The 17,176-nt window shown below is 46.5% G+C and overlaps 1 protein-coding gene across 1 annotated transcript in view; it reads left to right on the forward strand.

Annotated features, from left to right (window-relative positions):
- The window catches only part of LOC139163103 (uncharacterized), a 44,320-nt gene that overhangs the window by 16,457 nt on the left and 10,687 nt on the right, over positions 1 to 17,176 (forward strand). The window contains exons 3-4 of the mRNA XM_070744050.1: positions 1,873 to 1,997; positions 8,391 to 9,527. Of these exons, the coding sequence (XP_070600151.1) occupies positions 1,901 to 1,997; positions 8,391 to 9,527 (1,234 nt within the window). The 5' untranslated portion in view covers positions 1,873 to 1,900. The remainder of the gene's footprint in view (positions 1 to 1,872; positions 1,998 to 8,390; positions 9,528 to 17,176) is intronic.

The raw sequence follows: 17,176 nt of genomic DNA on the forward strand, positions 1-17,176 counted from the left end.
GGGTGGATAAAAATTGATGGGATTTTTTTTAAAAAAAAATCAGATTAAAAAAAAATTAAATCGGATTTTTCATTTTTTTAAAATCAATTTTATTTTAATAAAATGCTTTTGCAGCAAAAATCCATCCAAAGGTAGTTTTCTGCTTAAGATAAATCAATACATTAATTGAACAGCTTGCTTCCAGAAGTTGTGAATTCCCCCACAATGGAAGTTTTTAAGAAGATGTTGGATAACAATTTGTCTGAAGTAGTGTAGGATTTCCTGCCTAAGCAAGGGGTTGGAGAAGAAAACTTCCAAGGTCCCTTCCAACTTTTGTTATTATATTATTGTTGTTGTTGTTGTTGTTGTTATTATTGCTGTTTTTGTTATTATTATTATTAAGTTTATTCAGGATGAAATGGAGTTTAGTTATTGAAGAATATATATCTGCAATATTAGATATAGTCCTCGGAGAGGGGCGGCATACAAATCTAATAAATTATTATTAATTATTGTTAGACTATCGGTTAATCAACAGCGGGTCAGAGGAGGAGCCTCAGTTCTTTAAAAGTTATGATTTAAATTGAGTTGAAGGTCTAAGGGAGACATTATAGCAGTGTTCCAATACTTGAGGGGCTGCCACGCAGTGGAGGGGGTCAGACTGTTTTCTAAGGCACCAGGCCAGACAAGGAATAATGGGTGGAAACCCACCAAGCAGAGATTGGACTGCCATTTGTCTAAAATGGTGTAGGGACTCTTGCTTGAACGGGGGGGGGGTGTGTGTGTGGACTAGATCAGGGGTCCCCAACCACCGGGCCGCGGACCAGTACCGGGCCGCGGGGCATGTTGCACCAGTCCGTGGAGTCAGCAGCTGCCAGTCCTCCTGCCGCCGCCCCTCCCTCCAGTACTTCATCTCCCGCTGGGAAAGAGGCCTCAGGAGGCAGGTTCTGCCGGCCACAGGGCGATGGACGGGACAGAGGGGCGGGAAGGACCGGGAGGCTCAAGCCTCTTTTGGCTTCTGCCGTCGCACGCCTTTGCGTTTTTGGCTGGGGGGGGAGGCAGGAGGGCCGGCCTGACCCCCTCCCTCCAGCGCTTCACCTGCCGCCGGGCAAGAGGGTTTGGGAGGCAGGTTCTGCTGGCCACAGGGCGATGGCGGGAAAGGACCAGCACCCCCATGCTTAATCCCGCCCCCAACCACACCCCTTTCCGCCCCCACTGGGCCATAGAAAAATTGCCTTGCTGAAACTGGTCCCTGGTGGGAAAAACGTTGGGGACCACTGGACTAGATGACCTACAAGGTCCCTTCCAGCCCTAATAATCTAATTTAAACTAAATCGAGCCTTTTAACCTGTGATTTCAATTGTGATTTAAATCTATCTATCTATCTATCTATCTATCTATCTATCTATCTATCTATCTATCTATCTATCTAACTAACTATCTATGTATTTATCTAACTATCTATCTAACTAACTATGTATGTATGTATGTATGTATCTATCTATCTATCTATCTATCTAACTATTTATCTATCTAACTATCTATCTATCTATCTATCTATCTATCTAACTATCTATGTATCTAACTATCTAACTATCTATCTATCTATCTATCTATCTAACTATTTATTTATTTATTTTTAATTGTGATTTAAATCGATTTAAACCAGATCTGGAGGAAAATGAGTAAGATCAGACTAAGAAGCAATTATATTAAAAATATGTTTTCTGTGTGAGCTACATGGGCAGTTCCTAGATGTGATAGATAAGTAAAGATGAAATAGGAATAACACTGTTGGTGGTTCCGACCATCGTCCATCTTGCCTTGAGTTAGATCTTGAATTGTTCTTCTTCCCTCCCCCTCCCCACCCCTTATCCCGCTCCTAACTTCCAGGCTTTGTGTCGTCCCATGATGCGGTCATATGTTTCTCAGAAGCAAAGTGAGCTTTGTTGATCGGGCGCAAAGACCCCTCCCGAAAGAAGCCATGCAGGACAGCTATCAGAATGTCATGGCACTGGGTAAGAATGCAAAGTCCCTCCCCCATACAAGGACCTTTCTCGCTTTTCTCTCCTGGCTTGACAATTGCCCTGTGCTTCCACCCACTATTTTATACAGCTAGTCCTCGACTTACAACCTCAAGGGAGCCCCAAGTTTCTGTTGTTTGGTGAAAGGTGTGTGAAATAAGTTTTCTCCGTTTTACCAATCTCTTGCTGCACCTGTTACAAGTGGATCACTGCAGTTGTTAATGGTAATAACACAGTTGCTAAGCGAATCTGGCTTCCCCATTGACTTTGCTTGTCCGAAGGTCGCGTAAGGGGGTCACGTGACCCCTGGGTCATCAAATTTTGAAACAGTTGCTGAGCATACTGAATTTTGATCCCACGATCCTGGGGAAGCTGCAAATATCATAACTGTGGGAAAACGGTCGTGAGTCACATTTTTCAGTGCCGTCGTAACTTTGAACAGTCAGTAAATGAATTGTTGTAAGTCGAGGGCTACCTGTACCTCCCTAATCTTAGAGGACACTCTGCACAATGTGATCAGAACTGAAAGCTGGATATAGCGTTTCCTGAAGGGCATGGTGTTGTACTCCTGTACAAAGAGGAGACTGTTAAGATATGACTCAACAACGATTAACTACACTTAATTTAATTTAATTTAATAATTTAATTTAATTTAATTTAACATGGCATTGGACCAGAATACCTCCGGAACCGCCTGCTACCGCACGAATCCCAGCGGCCGATAAGGTCCCACAGAGTTGGCCTTCTCGGGGTCCCGCCGACTAAACAATGTCGTGTGGCGGGCCCCAGGGGAAGAGCCTTCTCTGTGGTGGCCCCGGCCCTCTGGAATCAACTCCCCCCGGAGATTAGAACTGCTCCCACCCTCCTTGTCTTCCGTAAACTACTTAAGACCCACCTATACCGCCAGGCATGGGGGATTTGAGACATCTTTCCCCCAGGCTTATTATAATTTATGTTTGGTATGTATGTGCTGTTTCGTTTTTAATTATGATAGGGTTTTTAGGTTTTTTTAATATTAGATTTGTGCCATTATAATATTGTTTTTTATCGTTGTTGTGAGCCCCCCCAAGTCTTCGGAGAGGGGCGACATACAAATCTAATAAATTATTATTATTATTTTATTTTATTTATTAGATTTGTATGCCGCCCCTCTCCGGAGACTCGGAGTAGCATACAAATCTTGATTGATTGATTGATTGATTGATTGGATTTATAGACTGCCCAACTCTTGACGGACTCTGGGCGGCATACATAACAAAACCATATACAACCATAAAACCCCATTACAAAAACATTCATCATTTGTAGGCCGGAGCAGAGTTCAATGGTCCCAGGCCTGCTGGCAAAGCCATGTTTTTAAGGCCTTCCAGAAGGCCAGAAGGATGGGTGTGGCGCAGATCCATGGGGATTGCTGGTTCCAGAGAGCCGGCGCCACCACAGAGAAGGCCATCCCCCATGGTCCCATCAGTCGACACTATTTGGCCAACGGGACCTGGAGCAGGCTAACCCTGTGGGTTCTGATCGGCCCCTGGGAAGTGTGAGGCAGAAGACGGTCCCGTAAGTAATCTGGTTCTAAGCCATCTAAAGGTGGCTGTAAAGGTGATAACCAACATTTTAGTATTAAGTGTTAATATTAAGAGTTCCCTGCAGATTTTACTCCACTAGTCATTGCCAACTATAGGGGGGTCAGTGCTAATCTTCGTTTCAAGGCCTTTCAGCCAGGGCTGTCCGAAGATGTTTCTGCGGTCATGTGGCCAGCATGACATCACACCAAATGGTACCTATTTATCTACTCAAATGGCTGGTTTGACAGGAGCTGAGGTAAACACAGGAGCTCACCCCATCGCGGGTGCACTTGGGCCTTGAACCTGGACTGCTGGCTTTCCAGGTGATAAGAGGTGATTCTTAACTGCTGAGCCACAGCAGCGCTCCAATACTAAGTTCGGCGGACTTCAACTCCCAGAATTCTTCAGCCAGCATATTGACTGGAGAATGCTGGGAGCTGAAGTCCATCCATCTTAATGTTGTTGAAACTGCTTTAGAATATTCTGGTTTCTACCAGAATGCTTGTCAGGAATGATGAGAACAGAGCCTCTACATTCTGGAGGACTGTGGCTTTTTTTTTTTTTTTAACTCTAGAGGAGAATCCCTGAAAGACAAACTGCATTTAGGTCTTTACTGCAAAAGATGCTTTATCTGCAGGCCGGTCTGTTTTCTTCATTTTTGGCCTTCTCTCCATACAAGCCTTTCCAAGCTTTTGAGATAATAAATAGTATGGGACCTTGCACTTGGTTCGTCTACTGGTGATAGAAGGCAGGACCTTCTCTGACTAGTCTATAGTTCTGGATTTTTGGGGAAGTCTTCCCTCAATATACTAACTAGGTGAGATCCTTTCTCAGCTTCTGAGTTCAGGCAAGGTCAACCTAGTGCTGCCATCTGTTGATAGCTTCCAGAAGAAACAAAATACTGCATGGTACAAATACCACCTGCAGGGAGTTTTCAGAACTTCTCATTGGCTTGTCAGTAGAGTTTTTTTTCCCTTGGTTTTTGATCTTCATTCATCCATCAGTTTCCTGAGAGACAATTAGAAAATTTTCTCGCAGTGTATAGTAGTCCCTCGCTATACCACGCTTCACCTACTGCGGCTTCACTTCATCCCGGGTTTCTGAGGAAGTCGATTGGCAGATTTAAACAGCCCGCTGAACTCGATCGGCAGGTTTAAAAAAAAAAAATCTAAAATTGTAAATACTGTATTTAAATACTGTATCTAAAATAAATACTGTGTGGGAAGGGTTTATAAACACTTAAAACAATGAAAACTTACGAAACAATTATAATATAAATACTTAAATAGGTACTATCAGTCGATAAATTCCCCATCGCGGATTTCACCTATCGCGGCCAGGTCTGGAACGTAACACCAGCGATAGGTGAGGGACTACTGTATAACAATGATTCCCAATTTTAGCAATGTTAGGATGTGTGGACTTCAACTCTCGCAATTCCCTAGATAGCATGCTGGCTGTCACTCATGCCCTCATCGCCTCGAGGCTTGACTACTGCAATGCTCTCTACATGGGGCTACCTTTGAAAAGTGTTCGGAAACTTCAGATCGTGCAGAATGCAGCTGCGAGAGCAGTCATGGGCTTCCCCAAATATGCCCATGTTACACCAACACTCCGCAGTCTGCATTGGTTGCCGATCAGTTTCCGGTCACAATTCAAAGTGTTGGTTATGACCTATAAAGCCCTTCATGGCACCGGACCAGATTATCTCAGGGATCGCCTTCTTCTGCACGAATCCCAGCGACCAGTTAGGTCCCACAGAGTGGGTCTTCTCCAGGTCCCGTCAACTAAACAATGTTGTTTGGCGGGACCCAGGGGAAGAGCCTTCTCTGTGGCAGCCCCGGCCCTTTGGAACCAATTCCCCCCAGATATTAGAACTGCCCCCACCCTCCACGCCTTTCGTAAACTTCTTAAAACCCACCTCTGCCGTCAGGCATGGGGGAACTGAGATATTCTTTCCCCCTAGGCCTTTACAATTTACGCATGGTATATCTGTATGTATGTTTGGTTTTTATAATAAGGTTTTTTTAAGTTACTTTAGTATTGGATTGGATTGTTACATGCAAATAAATAAATAAAAATTAATTAATTAATTAATTCTGGGAATTGATATCCACAGAGCCTAATGTACCATATTTTTCGGAATATAAGATGCACTGGAGTATAAAATGCACCTTAGTTTTTAGAGAGGGAAAATGGGGGGGGGGGGATCTGACTACCAGGTATTCACCTGGCTAGTGTCCTTAGTCTAGTCAGCTTCAGCACATATTTTATCCCCTGGTTAAGGCTTAAAAAAAAACCTTATTTGGAGAGAGTTAACAATGAAAAACCCTACAAGCCTTAAGAGCTAGGACAGGGGTCAGGAACCTTTTTGGCTAAGAGAGCCGTAAACGCCACATATTTTGAAATATAATTCCGCGAGAGCCGTACGTATCTCCCTTTCTCTCTTTCTTTCTCTCTCTCTTTCTCTCCCCCTCTCTTTGTCTCTTTCTATCTCTTTCTCTCCCTCCCTCTATCTTTCTCTTTTTATCTCTCTCTTTCTCTTTCTCTTTCTCTCTCTCTCTTTCTCCCCCTTCTCTCTGAAGTGGGGAGGGCCGGGTTGGCACCAAGGGAGCTCGAGACGGGGTGCAAAAGCAAACTACTCTGCTGGCCCAGGCCCACATCGGAAGGAAGGAAGGAAGGAATGGTAAAAGGGGCGATCAAGAGAGGAATGGGTGAATGAATGGACGGAGGGTGGGAAGGAAGGAAGGAAAGAGGGAAGGGACAGGAACAGAGGAAGGGTGCAAAGAAAGCAAGGAAAGGTGTGAAAGGGGAGAGTAAGAGAAGAAGGAGTGAAAGAAGGGAATGAGGGAGGAAACAAGGGAGGAAGGAGAAGGAAAGCAAGAAATGGAGGGAGGGAAGGAAGGAAAGAAAGAAAGAAAGAAAGAAAGGGGGAAGGGACAGGAACAGAGGAAGGAAGCAAGGAAACTTATGAAAGGGGAGAGTAAGAGAGGAAGGACTGAAGGAAGGGAGGGAGGGAAGAAGGTAGGAAGGAGAAAGAAAAGAAGAAATAGAGGAAGGGAAGGTAAAAGAGAGAAAGAAAAAGAGCAAGAAAGAAAGCAAGAAAGAGAGAAAGAAAGAATGAAAGAGAAATAAAAATAGAGAGGGGGAATGAAAGAAATGGAAGGAGGGAAGGAAGGAGAGAAAGAAAGAGAAAGAAAGAAAGCAAGAGAAAGAAAAAAGAATGAAAGAGCAAGAGAGCAAGAGAGAAAGAGAAAGAGAGAAAGAAAGAAAGAAAGAAAGAAAGGCAACTTCAAAGAAAGGCTCACTGAGCATCTCTCACTCTCTCTCTCTTTCTATCCCTCTTTCTTTCTCTCTCTTCCTTTCTATCTCTCCTCTTCCTTTCTCTCTCCTCTCTCTCCCCCTCTCTTTCTACCCTCCTTTCTCTTCCTTCCTTCTCTCCCTCCCTCCCCTCCCTCCCTCCTTCCTTCCTCTCTATTTCTCTTTCCCTCCCTCTCTTTCCCTTTTCTTTCTTTTGGTCCACTTCTCTCTCTCTCCGCTTCTCCACTTGCCTCCCCCTCGCGCCTCGCCCTTCCCACCCGGCCACCCGCGCGCGCTTACCAGCAGCAGGAATTCAAGTAAGCCCAAAAGAAGCCATTGGCTCCGGGCGGCGTTCATGGCCCCCCCGAACCCCCAGCCCAGCTGGAGCTCCCTCTCACCGCCGCCATCTCCCTGCGACTGCCTGCGGCCGCTGCAGCCCCCCCCTCCCACCGGGCCACAAAGGACATTTGCCGCCGACGCCAGTGAAGCTTCAGCTGGGCGGGGCGCTGCTGGTACTTCCCTCCTGGGGCTCCCGCTTGCAGCTGTCCCCCGGCTTCTGCTCGATGCCGCGGTTTTCGGCGCTGTCCTGCTGTGCCCCAAAGACGGAAGGCGGGAAAAAGGCGAGAAGAATGGAGCTCTCCTTCTTCCTGCCTTCCGTCTTTGGGGCCCAGCAGGACAGCGCCGAAAACCGTGGCATCGAGCAGGAGCCAGGGGACAGCTGCGAGCGGGAGCTCAGTGCTAGGAGCCCTGTCTGCGAGCCAGATACGGCCATCAAAAGAGCCATATCTGGCTCGCGAGCCATAGGTTCCCGACCCCTGAGCTAGGAAGATCGGTAGCACCTCATTAGGCCTGGAAAAAACATTGTTCTGAGCTATTAGCAATGGGGGGGGGGGGGAAAGCCTGCATTAGCACCTTGTTAGGGCTGAGAGAAAAGCTTTAAAAAGCTACATTCAGAATATAAGATGAACCCAAATTTTCAGCCTCTTTTAAAGAGGCTTATTTTCTCCAAAAAATATGATAGCTAAAATTGAGAAACACTGATGTATAGGCTAATTTGGGGTAACAGAAAATTGGAGTTCTGGATATTATTTTGAGGGCCTTGGAGGAAAGGTAACTTTTAAATGAAAGAAAGGAACGAAGGAAGGGAAGGAAGGAAAGAAAGATAGAAAGAAAGAAAGGAAGGAAGGAAAAGAAAAACCAACTTTGTCCTAGACAATTTACCCCAAATAAGAAAGTATTTCATATACAGCAAAACATTGATTTAATGGACTAGGTGGCTGGGAGATGCTATTCATTAAATCCAAATGTCCATGAACTCCAAATGTATGACATTTTCATCATTTATAAATTGTATCATTAATACGAAGAAAAATCTCATTGTAACAAAAAAGCTTTTGATTAAATGCGAGTTGGCATCCTAAAAAAGTGTTGGGTGTGTTCAAAGTCTCCTTAACGCTTCTGAAGCTTTACGATAAAAATGATAATAATAATAACAACGTCTGAATTTGTGTTCTTGTGGCAGGCCGGACGCCCCTGTTGCCGAATTATCCTGCTGTCGCAAAAGACACTCAGGAGTCCCAGAGACAAAGGGCCAAGTTCTGGAGCAAGGAAGAGATCGGTCTTTTTGTCGACCTCTGGATCAGCCCGGAAGTCCAGAATGAACTCCAGAACACTTACCACAACGAGGTGGTTTTCAACTGGCTCTCCAACGAAATGGGTTTGCGGGGTTTCAACCGCTCAGCTCGCCAGTGCCGTGAGAAGATGAACGCGCTGAAGAAGAAATTTAAGGAGGTCACCACTCACAACAAATGCCCCGGCGCTGGCGAAGTGCGGACCATGCCGTTCTACGACAAGCTAGCCACCATCCTCCTCAGCCGAAGAGACGCCAAGCACTCTTCGAACAGCAGCGATAAGGGCCAGTGGTCCAGGCAAGCTTCCTCGCCGGCTCCAGGAACGTCTGGGCAGGCGTCTTTACTTGCGAGGCCATCTTTAATTAGTCCGTCGGGGCTGAGGTCTTCTGGGACAGCCAGCCAAAGCAAATCCCACCTACAGCAGCCCCCTCAAAAACAACCTCGCCTTCTCCAGGCTGGGACGGTGTCCCCCACTCATTGCCACAGGCCTCTTTTGCAACCCAACCGGAGCTTGGCTATCCAAAAGCACCGGGGACATTCCTCTCCTTGGCCTACCCCCAACCAACTGGCGGTGGTCACTCCCAAAATTGAGGAACAGTCGCCGGAGGGAGAAGACCCGCCCAACTCCATGTGCTCGGTGCTCCAAGGAAGCCACCTCCCCATGGAGGTGCGGGTGATCGATGAGAATGGTATCACGGTCACCTCATCCATGTGTGAGGAGGTCAAGCAGGAGCAGGACGAAGAGGACGGAGCCCACGATCCCGAGTTAGAGTTCGACAGCAAGTTCGAAAGAGAAATCGTGGAGGATAGCGACCCTCCGGAGGCCACCGGTACCCGTCTTGACCCCGACGCGCTTTCGGAGTACTCGGAAGAACCGTATGACGAGACTGAAGGGGTTGACGACTTGCCCGTGGATTTGCTACAGTGTTTTGGAGACCGATTCTCCTCCTTCGGTGGAGTGGAAGAGAGCAACCATGAGCCGGAGAGACCAAAACACGAACATCCATTATCCAGGGCTTTGTCTACAGGTAAGAACACCTTGACTTGGCCATCAATGCTGGGATTATTGTGTTCTGCCTTAACCTCTCTCTTCCAGGCATGTACAGGTAGTCCGGCAATAGTTCATTCAGCGACCATTCAAAAGTTACAACGGTACTGTTCTGTCGGGCTCTCTGGTAGACTCCTCCCCAAAATTCACAGGTACAAATTTCAGACACACACACGTTTGAAAATTCAAAACAATGTTCTTTATAATGAAAAGTCACTTAAACCAAGCCCTCTTTTGGTATAGCAAAGAGCACTTGTCTCCAAACAAACTGGTAATTTGTACAAGTCCCTTATCAGTTCTGTGATACTTAGCTTGCAGCTGTGAGGCAATTCACAGTCCTTCTTCTTTAACAAAGTGAAACACACTTTGCCCTGGTTTAGTTTCAAAGCGGGGAAAAAGCAGCACACAAAAGGTCAAAGTCAGTAAAACAGTCACGAAACACAACGATCAGATAATCCTCCACAATGGCAAAACCCACAGGCTGCTACTTATAGCAGCCTCACTAATCACCACAGCCCCACCCAACCACAGGTGGCCTCATTTTCTTTGATAATAATCTCTCCGTTGTTGTTGCCTATGCATCGCTCTCCGCATGCGTGGCTGTATCATTAACTCTTGTTCTGAATCCAAGGAGGAGCTAGATAATTGATCTCCTTCTGAGCTGTCTGCCACACTCTCCTCCTCCCTGTCACTCATGTCTTCTTGGTCAGAGGAGCCTTCATCAGATTCCACGGGTGGGGGGAGCAAAACAGGCCTGCAGCATGTGGATGTCTCCCCCACATCCACAGTCCTTGGGGCAGGAGCTGGGCCAGAGCTAACCACAACAGGTACTGGGGGGGGGAAAGTGACATGATTGTTTTTCACACTTAAGGGCCAGTGCAGCATCCCCTTGGTCGCGGGATTTATCTTCAGACGTTTGGCAAACTGACCCACATTTATGACGCTTGCAGAGCCACCTGGTCCCCTTTTGCAACCTTCTGACGACCAAAAGTCAATGGGGAAACCAGATTCATTTCAGAACCGTGCTACTAATTTAACAATCCAGTGATTCGGTTAAACAGATGTGGCAAGAAAAAATTGTAAATTGGGGCAAAACATCACTTGACCAATTTCCCACCTAAAGTTTGAGCTCAATTGTGCTTATAAGTTGTATAACTTGTATTTTCTGAAGTGGGTGCCCAGAGGTGGGTTGCTAAGGTGGAACAATGATGTGTGCTCGCCTCCGTGGCTCTGAGTCCAGCGGAATCCATGCACGGAAGCAAAAAACCCTCACCGAAACACGGGCGCACCTGCGTCTCCGTGTGCAATTTTGCGCATGGAGTAGCATAATAGAAACATAGAAGACTGATGGCAGAAAAAGACCTCATGGTGCATCTAGTCTGCCCTTATACTATTTATACTATATCTTAGGATGGATATACAGTGGTACCTCGAGATACGAGTTTAATTCGTTCCGGACCTGGGCTCTTAAGTCGAGCAGCTCTTATCTCGAACGACTTTTCCCCATAGGAATTAATGTAAATAATTTTAATTGGTTCCAGCCCTCAAAAAACTCACAAAGTTAGTCTAAATTATGCAGAAAGACATGTTTTTAATGAAGAAATGTACATGTACATATAAATGAATAATGAAGTTTCTTTCACTTAACTTGTAAACTTTCTTAAACTTTTAAATTTACATATGTTCAACTTCTCTGCCACCCAATCGTGTAGGACAGAGGTCCCCAACCCTTTTTGCACCAGGGACCGGCTTTAAGCGATCAAGAGAGGAATGGGTGAATGAATGGACGGAGGGTGGGAAGGAAGGAAGGAAAGAGGGAAGGGACAGGAACAGAGGAAGGAAGCAAGGAAACTTATGAAAGGGGAGAGTAAGAGAGGAATGAGTGAAGGGAGGGAGGGAGGGAAGAAGGTGGGAAGGAGAAAGAAAAGAAGAAATAGAGGAAGGGAAGGTAAAAGAGAGAAAGAAAAAGAGCAAGAAAGAAAGAAAGAAAGAAAGAAAGGGGGAAGGGACAGGAACAGAGGAAGGAAGCAAGGAAACTTATGAAAGGGGAGAGTAAGAGAGGAATGAGTGAAGGGAGGGAGGGAGGGAAGAAGGTGGGAAGGAGAAAGAAAAGAAGAAATAGAGGAAGGGAAGGTAAAAGAGAGAAAGAAAAAGAGCAAGAAAGAAAGCTGCAAGCCCCCCCCCCCCCGAGCCCCCCAGGCCGGCTGCAACCTTTTAAAACACGCGCGCCGCTTCGCAGCTGTCTCCTGAAGCCGAAACCGGAAGTTAGCGTTTGGCTTCAGGAGACAGCTCCTTGGCGCTTGTATCTCGAATTTGGGCTTGTAAGTAGAACAAAAATATCTCTCCCCTCCCAGCTCTTATCTCGAGTTGCTCTTAAGTAGAGCAGCTCTTATGTCGGGGTTCCACTGTATGTTTATCCCAGGCATGTTTAAATTCAGTTACTGTGGATTTACCAACCACGTCTGCTGGAAGTTTGTTCCAAACATCTACTACTCTTTCAGTAAAATAATATTTTCTCATGTTCCTTTGATCTTTCTCTCAACTAACTTCAGATTGTGTCCCCTTGTTCTTGTGTTCACTTTCCTATTAAAAACACTTCCCTCCTGAACCTTATTTAACCCTTTGACATATTTAAATGTGTCGATCATGTCCCCCCCTTTTCCTTCTGTCCTCCAGACTATACAGATTGAGTTCATTAAGTCTTTCCTGGTACGTTTTATGCTTAAGACCTTCCACCATTCTTGTAGCCCGTCTTTGGACCCGTTCAATTTTGTCAATATCTTTGTAGGTGAGGTCTCCAGAACTGAACACAGTATTCCAAATGTGGTCTCACCAGCGCTGTATATAAGGGGATCACAATCTCCCTCTTCCTGCTTGTTATACCTCTAGCTTTGCAGCCAAGCATCCTACTTGCTTTTCCTACAGCCCGACCAAAAATTCCATTTTCAATTTAAACAATGTGTTGTCAGAGTGCTTATTAATACATACATCGGTATTATACTTTCAATTTTAATTATATTCATTTGATAACATTTTTAACCTTTTTAACATCTTCCATTTTAATATTAACCATGCAGCTGTCAAATCAACCAAAAAAGAATTATTTTTCTCTTTACTTTCTCATATTTATCATATTTCCCCCAGATTTACAATCAAAACCACCCTTCTTTCCTCTCCTCCCTTCCTACATCCCTCTTCCCCTCTCCGTCTCCTTTCTCTCCTTCACCATTTCCATCTCTTCTCTTTCTTTCACTCCTTCTTCCTTCATCCTCTCTTCTTTTTTCAGCCTTTCTCCTCTCTTCTCCCCTACTTTTCTCCAATCCCCTCACTCTTCCATTCTTCCCAATGTTACTTTCAGTTATTTACCATCTACAATTTATTTCTCAATATATTATTAAAAACAAACAGATTTAATATTATAAATTGCATTGATGATATTTATCACCCTTATTTCTTTCAGTTTAATTTAATTTGATTTGATTTCACTTTTTTAAAATGTTACTTTACTTTTATTTTACTTTTTTATCTTCCTTCTCCTCTTCTTCAGAACTTTATTGTGAACAAGATGTTGCCCCGGTCTCTTCTTTTAATTTCAACCATAATTTTTCTTTCCCTTATCTTTTATCTTTGCTCATTTAATTATTATTGTCAATATCTTTTTGTAGGTGAGGTCTCCAGAACTGAACACACAGTATTCCAAATGGGGTCTCACCAGCACTTTATATAGCGGGATCACAATCTCCCTCTTCCTGCTTGTTATACCTCTAGCTATGCAGCCAAGCATCCTACTTCTTTTCCTACTGCCCGACCACACTGCTCACCCATTTTGAGACTGTCAGAAATCACTACCCCTAAATAATAATAATTATTATTATTATTTATTTATTTATTTATTTATTTTATTAGATTTGTATGCCGCCCCTCTCCGATATCACTAGAAGCCCTTAAATTCTCATCTCTTACTACGTTAACCACTGATAGAAACCTTCTACATCTGCCACCCTGAGTCCACAAGGAGAAAGGTGACCTCTAAATCTAAACAAACAAACAAACAAATAGTATACACTATATAGTTTATGTAAAAACCATTTAAGATAATTATTTAAACACAATTAATAGCATTAATACGTTTAGTTTTTCTAATATCTGTGTTGTTTATCACATCTTAAATTTATTTATTTATTGGATTTATATGCCACCCCTTTCCAAGGACTAAATCATCATTAAAAAGTAACTCATATTACTAGTTTTCATCTTTCACATTTATATATTTTTCTTCTTAATTTTAGCATCTATTTCACTTTATTTCTAAACATTATGACCTTATATGCCACTCTTAATTGAAAACAACTAGAATGTCTCTTCAACCCTTTTTATTTGGTCTCTGAAAAATTCCATCTCTTATAACTTCCTCTTTTTTTTCTCCCTTCTGTTGGTTTCTTTCTTTCCCGTTATTTCTGTATCTATACTTTCTTTTTAATTCTTTTGTTACCTTTTAAGTACAGTGGAACCTCAAGATACGAACTTAATTGGTTCCAGGGAAAGGTTCGTAACACGAAAGGTTCGTAAGACGAAACATTGTTTCCCATAGGAAACAATGTAAAGTCAATTAATCCGTGCAACAAAAAAAAAAACAACCGCAAAAAAACGCTGCCGCCCGGCTGTCACCTTTAAAAACAGCCGGGCGGCTTCCCTCTCTCTCTCTCTCCTTCCTCCCTCCTCCTCCTCTTCCTCCTCCTCCCGTATTCCACCTCCCTCCCAGCCCGCTAGGCAGGCCAGTGGTCCCCGTCACGGCGGCCCGATTGAGGGGCCGGCGGTCTCCGCCAGGGAGAGCTTCCTGGCTTTCGTTCTTGTTGGATTCGCGCGTTTTCATGCCCAGGAAGCTCTCCGAAGTGAGGAGAACCGCCGCTGTCGCCGCTCGGCCGCGCCTCCTCGCCCGCCGCCCGCCCGCCTGCCCAGGATGCAGACCTGCTGCCTCGCCCTGCGCCTGCTGCCGGCCCGATCCTGCGTCTATTGCTTCTGGGCTGGTTCCATTCTGTTCCCTACCGGCCCGATTGAGGGGCCGGCGGGAGGAAAGCGAATGCCTCTCTCTTTGGGGTTTTCGCTGGGGGGGGAGGAAGTTAGGAAGGTCCTACCTCTCCCCCCAGCGAAAACCCCAAAGATTGTTTGCTGCCATACGATTTAGCAGCAAAGTGACGTGGATGGATGGAAAGCTGAAACAGCCCGGTTTCAGCTTTCCATCCCTTCACGTCACTTCGCCGCTAAATCGTGTGGCAGCAAACAATCTTTGGGGTTTTCGCTGGGGGGGGGGGGAGGAAGTTAGGAAGGTCCTACTTCTCCCCCCAGCGAAAACCCCAAAGATTGTTTGCTGCCATACGATTTAGCAGCAAAGTGACGTGGATGGATGGAAAGCTGAAACAGCCCGGTTTCAGCTTTCCATCCCTTCACGTCACTTCGCCGCTAAATCGTGTGGCAGCAAACAATCTTTGGGGTTTTCGCTGGGGGGGGGGGAGGAAGTTAGGAAGGTCCTACTTCTCCCCCCCAGCGAAAACCCCAAAGATTGTTTGCTGCCATACGATTTAGCAGCAAAGTGACGTGGATGGATGGAAAGCTTAAACAGCCCGGTTTCAGCTTTCCATCCCTTCACGTCACTTCGCCGCTAAATCGTGTGGCAGCAAACAATCTTTGGGGTTTTCGCTGGGGGGGGGAGGAAGTTAGGAAGGTCCTACTTCTCCCCCCAGCGAAAACCCCAAAGATTGTTTGCTGCCATACGATTTAGCAGCAAAGTGACGTGGATGGATGGAAAGCTTAAACAGCCCGGTTTCAGCTTTCCATCCCTTCACGTCACTTCGCCGCTAAATCGTGTGGCAGCAAACAATCTTTGGGGTTTTTCGCTGGGGGGGGGGAGGAAGTTAGGAAGGTCCTACTTCTCCCCCCAGCGAAAACCCCAAAGATTGTTTGCTGCCATACGATTTAGCAGCAAAGTGACGTGGATGGATGGAAAGCTTAAACAGCCCGGTTTCAGCTTTCCATCCCTTCACGTCACTTCGCCGCTAAATCGTGTGGCAGCAAACAATCGTTGGGGTTTTCGCTGGGGGGGGGAGGAAGTTAGGAAGGTCCTACTTCTCCCCCCAGCGAAAACCCCAAAGATTGTTTGCTGCCATACGATTTAGCAGCAAAGTGACGTGGATGGATGGAAAGCTTAAACAGCCCGGTTTCAGCTTTCCATCCCTTCACGTCACTTCGCCGCTAAATCGTGTGGCAGCAAACAATCTTTGGGGTTTTCGCTGGGGGGGGAGGAAGTTAGGAAGGTCCTACTTCTCCCCCCAGCGAAAACCCCAAAGATTGTTTGCTGCCATACGATTTAGCAGCAAAGTGACGTGGATGGATGGAAAGCTTAAACAGCCCGGTTTCAGCTTTCCATCCCTTCACGTCACTTCGCCGCTAAATCGTGTGGCAGCAAACAATCTTTGGGGTTTTCGCTGGGGGGGGGGAGGAAGTTAGGAAGGTCCTACTTCTCCCCCCAGCGAAAACCCCAAAGATTGTTTGCTGCCATACGATTTAGCAGCAAAGTGACGTGGATGGATGGAAAGCTGAAACAGCCCGGTTTCAGCTTTCCATCCCTTCACGTCACTTCGCCGCTAAATCGTGTGGCAGCAAACAATCTTTGGGGTTTTCGCTGGGGGGGGGGAGGAAGTTAGGAAGGTCCTACTTCTCCCCCCAGCGAAAACCCCAAAGATTGTTTGCTGCCATACGATTTAGCGGCGAAGTGACGTGGATGGATGGAAAGCTGAAACAGGCGAAAGGCGAGGAAGCCTATTGTTGCAGCTGCCACAGCGGAGACATTTGGGGTTTTGGCTGGGGAGGGAGGGGAAGGCAGGAGGTCCGGCCCTTCATTTGCCCTCCCAGCAAAAGGCAAAGCCGCGCAGCTCCGCATCGCCGAAGGAGGCTTAACCCCACCACTCTGTCCCACCCCTCGGCCGTATCCGGCATAACTTCCTCCTGCCTATCCCCGCTCTTCTGCCGGCCACGGCCGAGGGGTGGGACAGAGGGGTGGGGTTAAGCCTCCTTCGGCGATGCGGAGCTGTGCGGCTTTGTCTTTTGCTGGGAGGGCAAATGAAGGGCCGGACCTCCTGCCTTCCCCTCCCCCCCCCAGCCAAAACCCCAAATGTCTCCGCTGTGGCAGCTGCTACAATAGGCTTCCTCGCCTTTCGCCCGTGCCTGGCGGGAGCTGAAGAGTGCTTTGCCCAGTGCAAAGTTGACAGCAAGCAGCTCCGCAGTCCCGAAAGGAGGCTTAACCCCACCCCTCTGTCCCACCCCTCGCCCGTGGCCGGCAGAAGAGCGGGGATAGGCAGGAGGAAGTTATGCCGGATACGGGCGAGGGGTGGGACAGAGGGGCGGGGTTAAGCCTCCTTTGGGGACTGCGGAGCTGCTTGCTGTCAACTTTGCACTGGGCAAAGCACTCTTCACCTCCCGCCAGGCACGGGCGAGGGCGTGGAAGCTTATTGTAGCTCGCCCATGGCCGGCAGAAGATCGCTCTTGCCCGGCTTCCCCGCGAGGCATCAGGTCAGCATTCTGGGCGGGCGGGCGGCGGACGAGGAGGGGGGAAAGCCTCCTGCAGCAGCTGCC

This window comes from Erythrolamprus reginae, chromosome 2, assembly GCF_031021105.1.
Source record: "Erythrolamprus reginae isolate rEryReg1 chromosome 2, rEryReg1.hap1, whole genome shotgun sequence".
In the NCBI taxonomy this organism is placed as follows: Eukaryota; Metazoa; Chordata; class Lepidosauria; order Squamata; family Dipsadidae; genus Erythrolamprus; species Erythrolamprus reginae.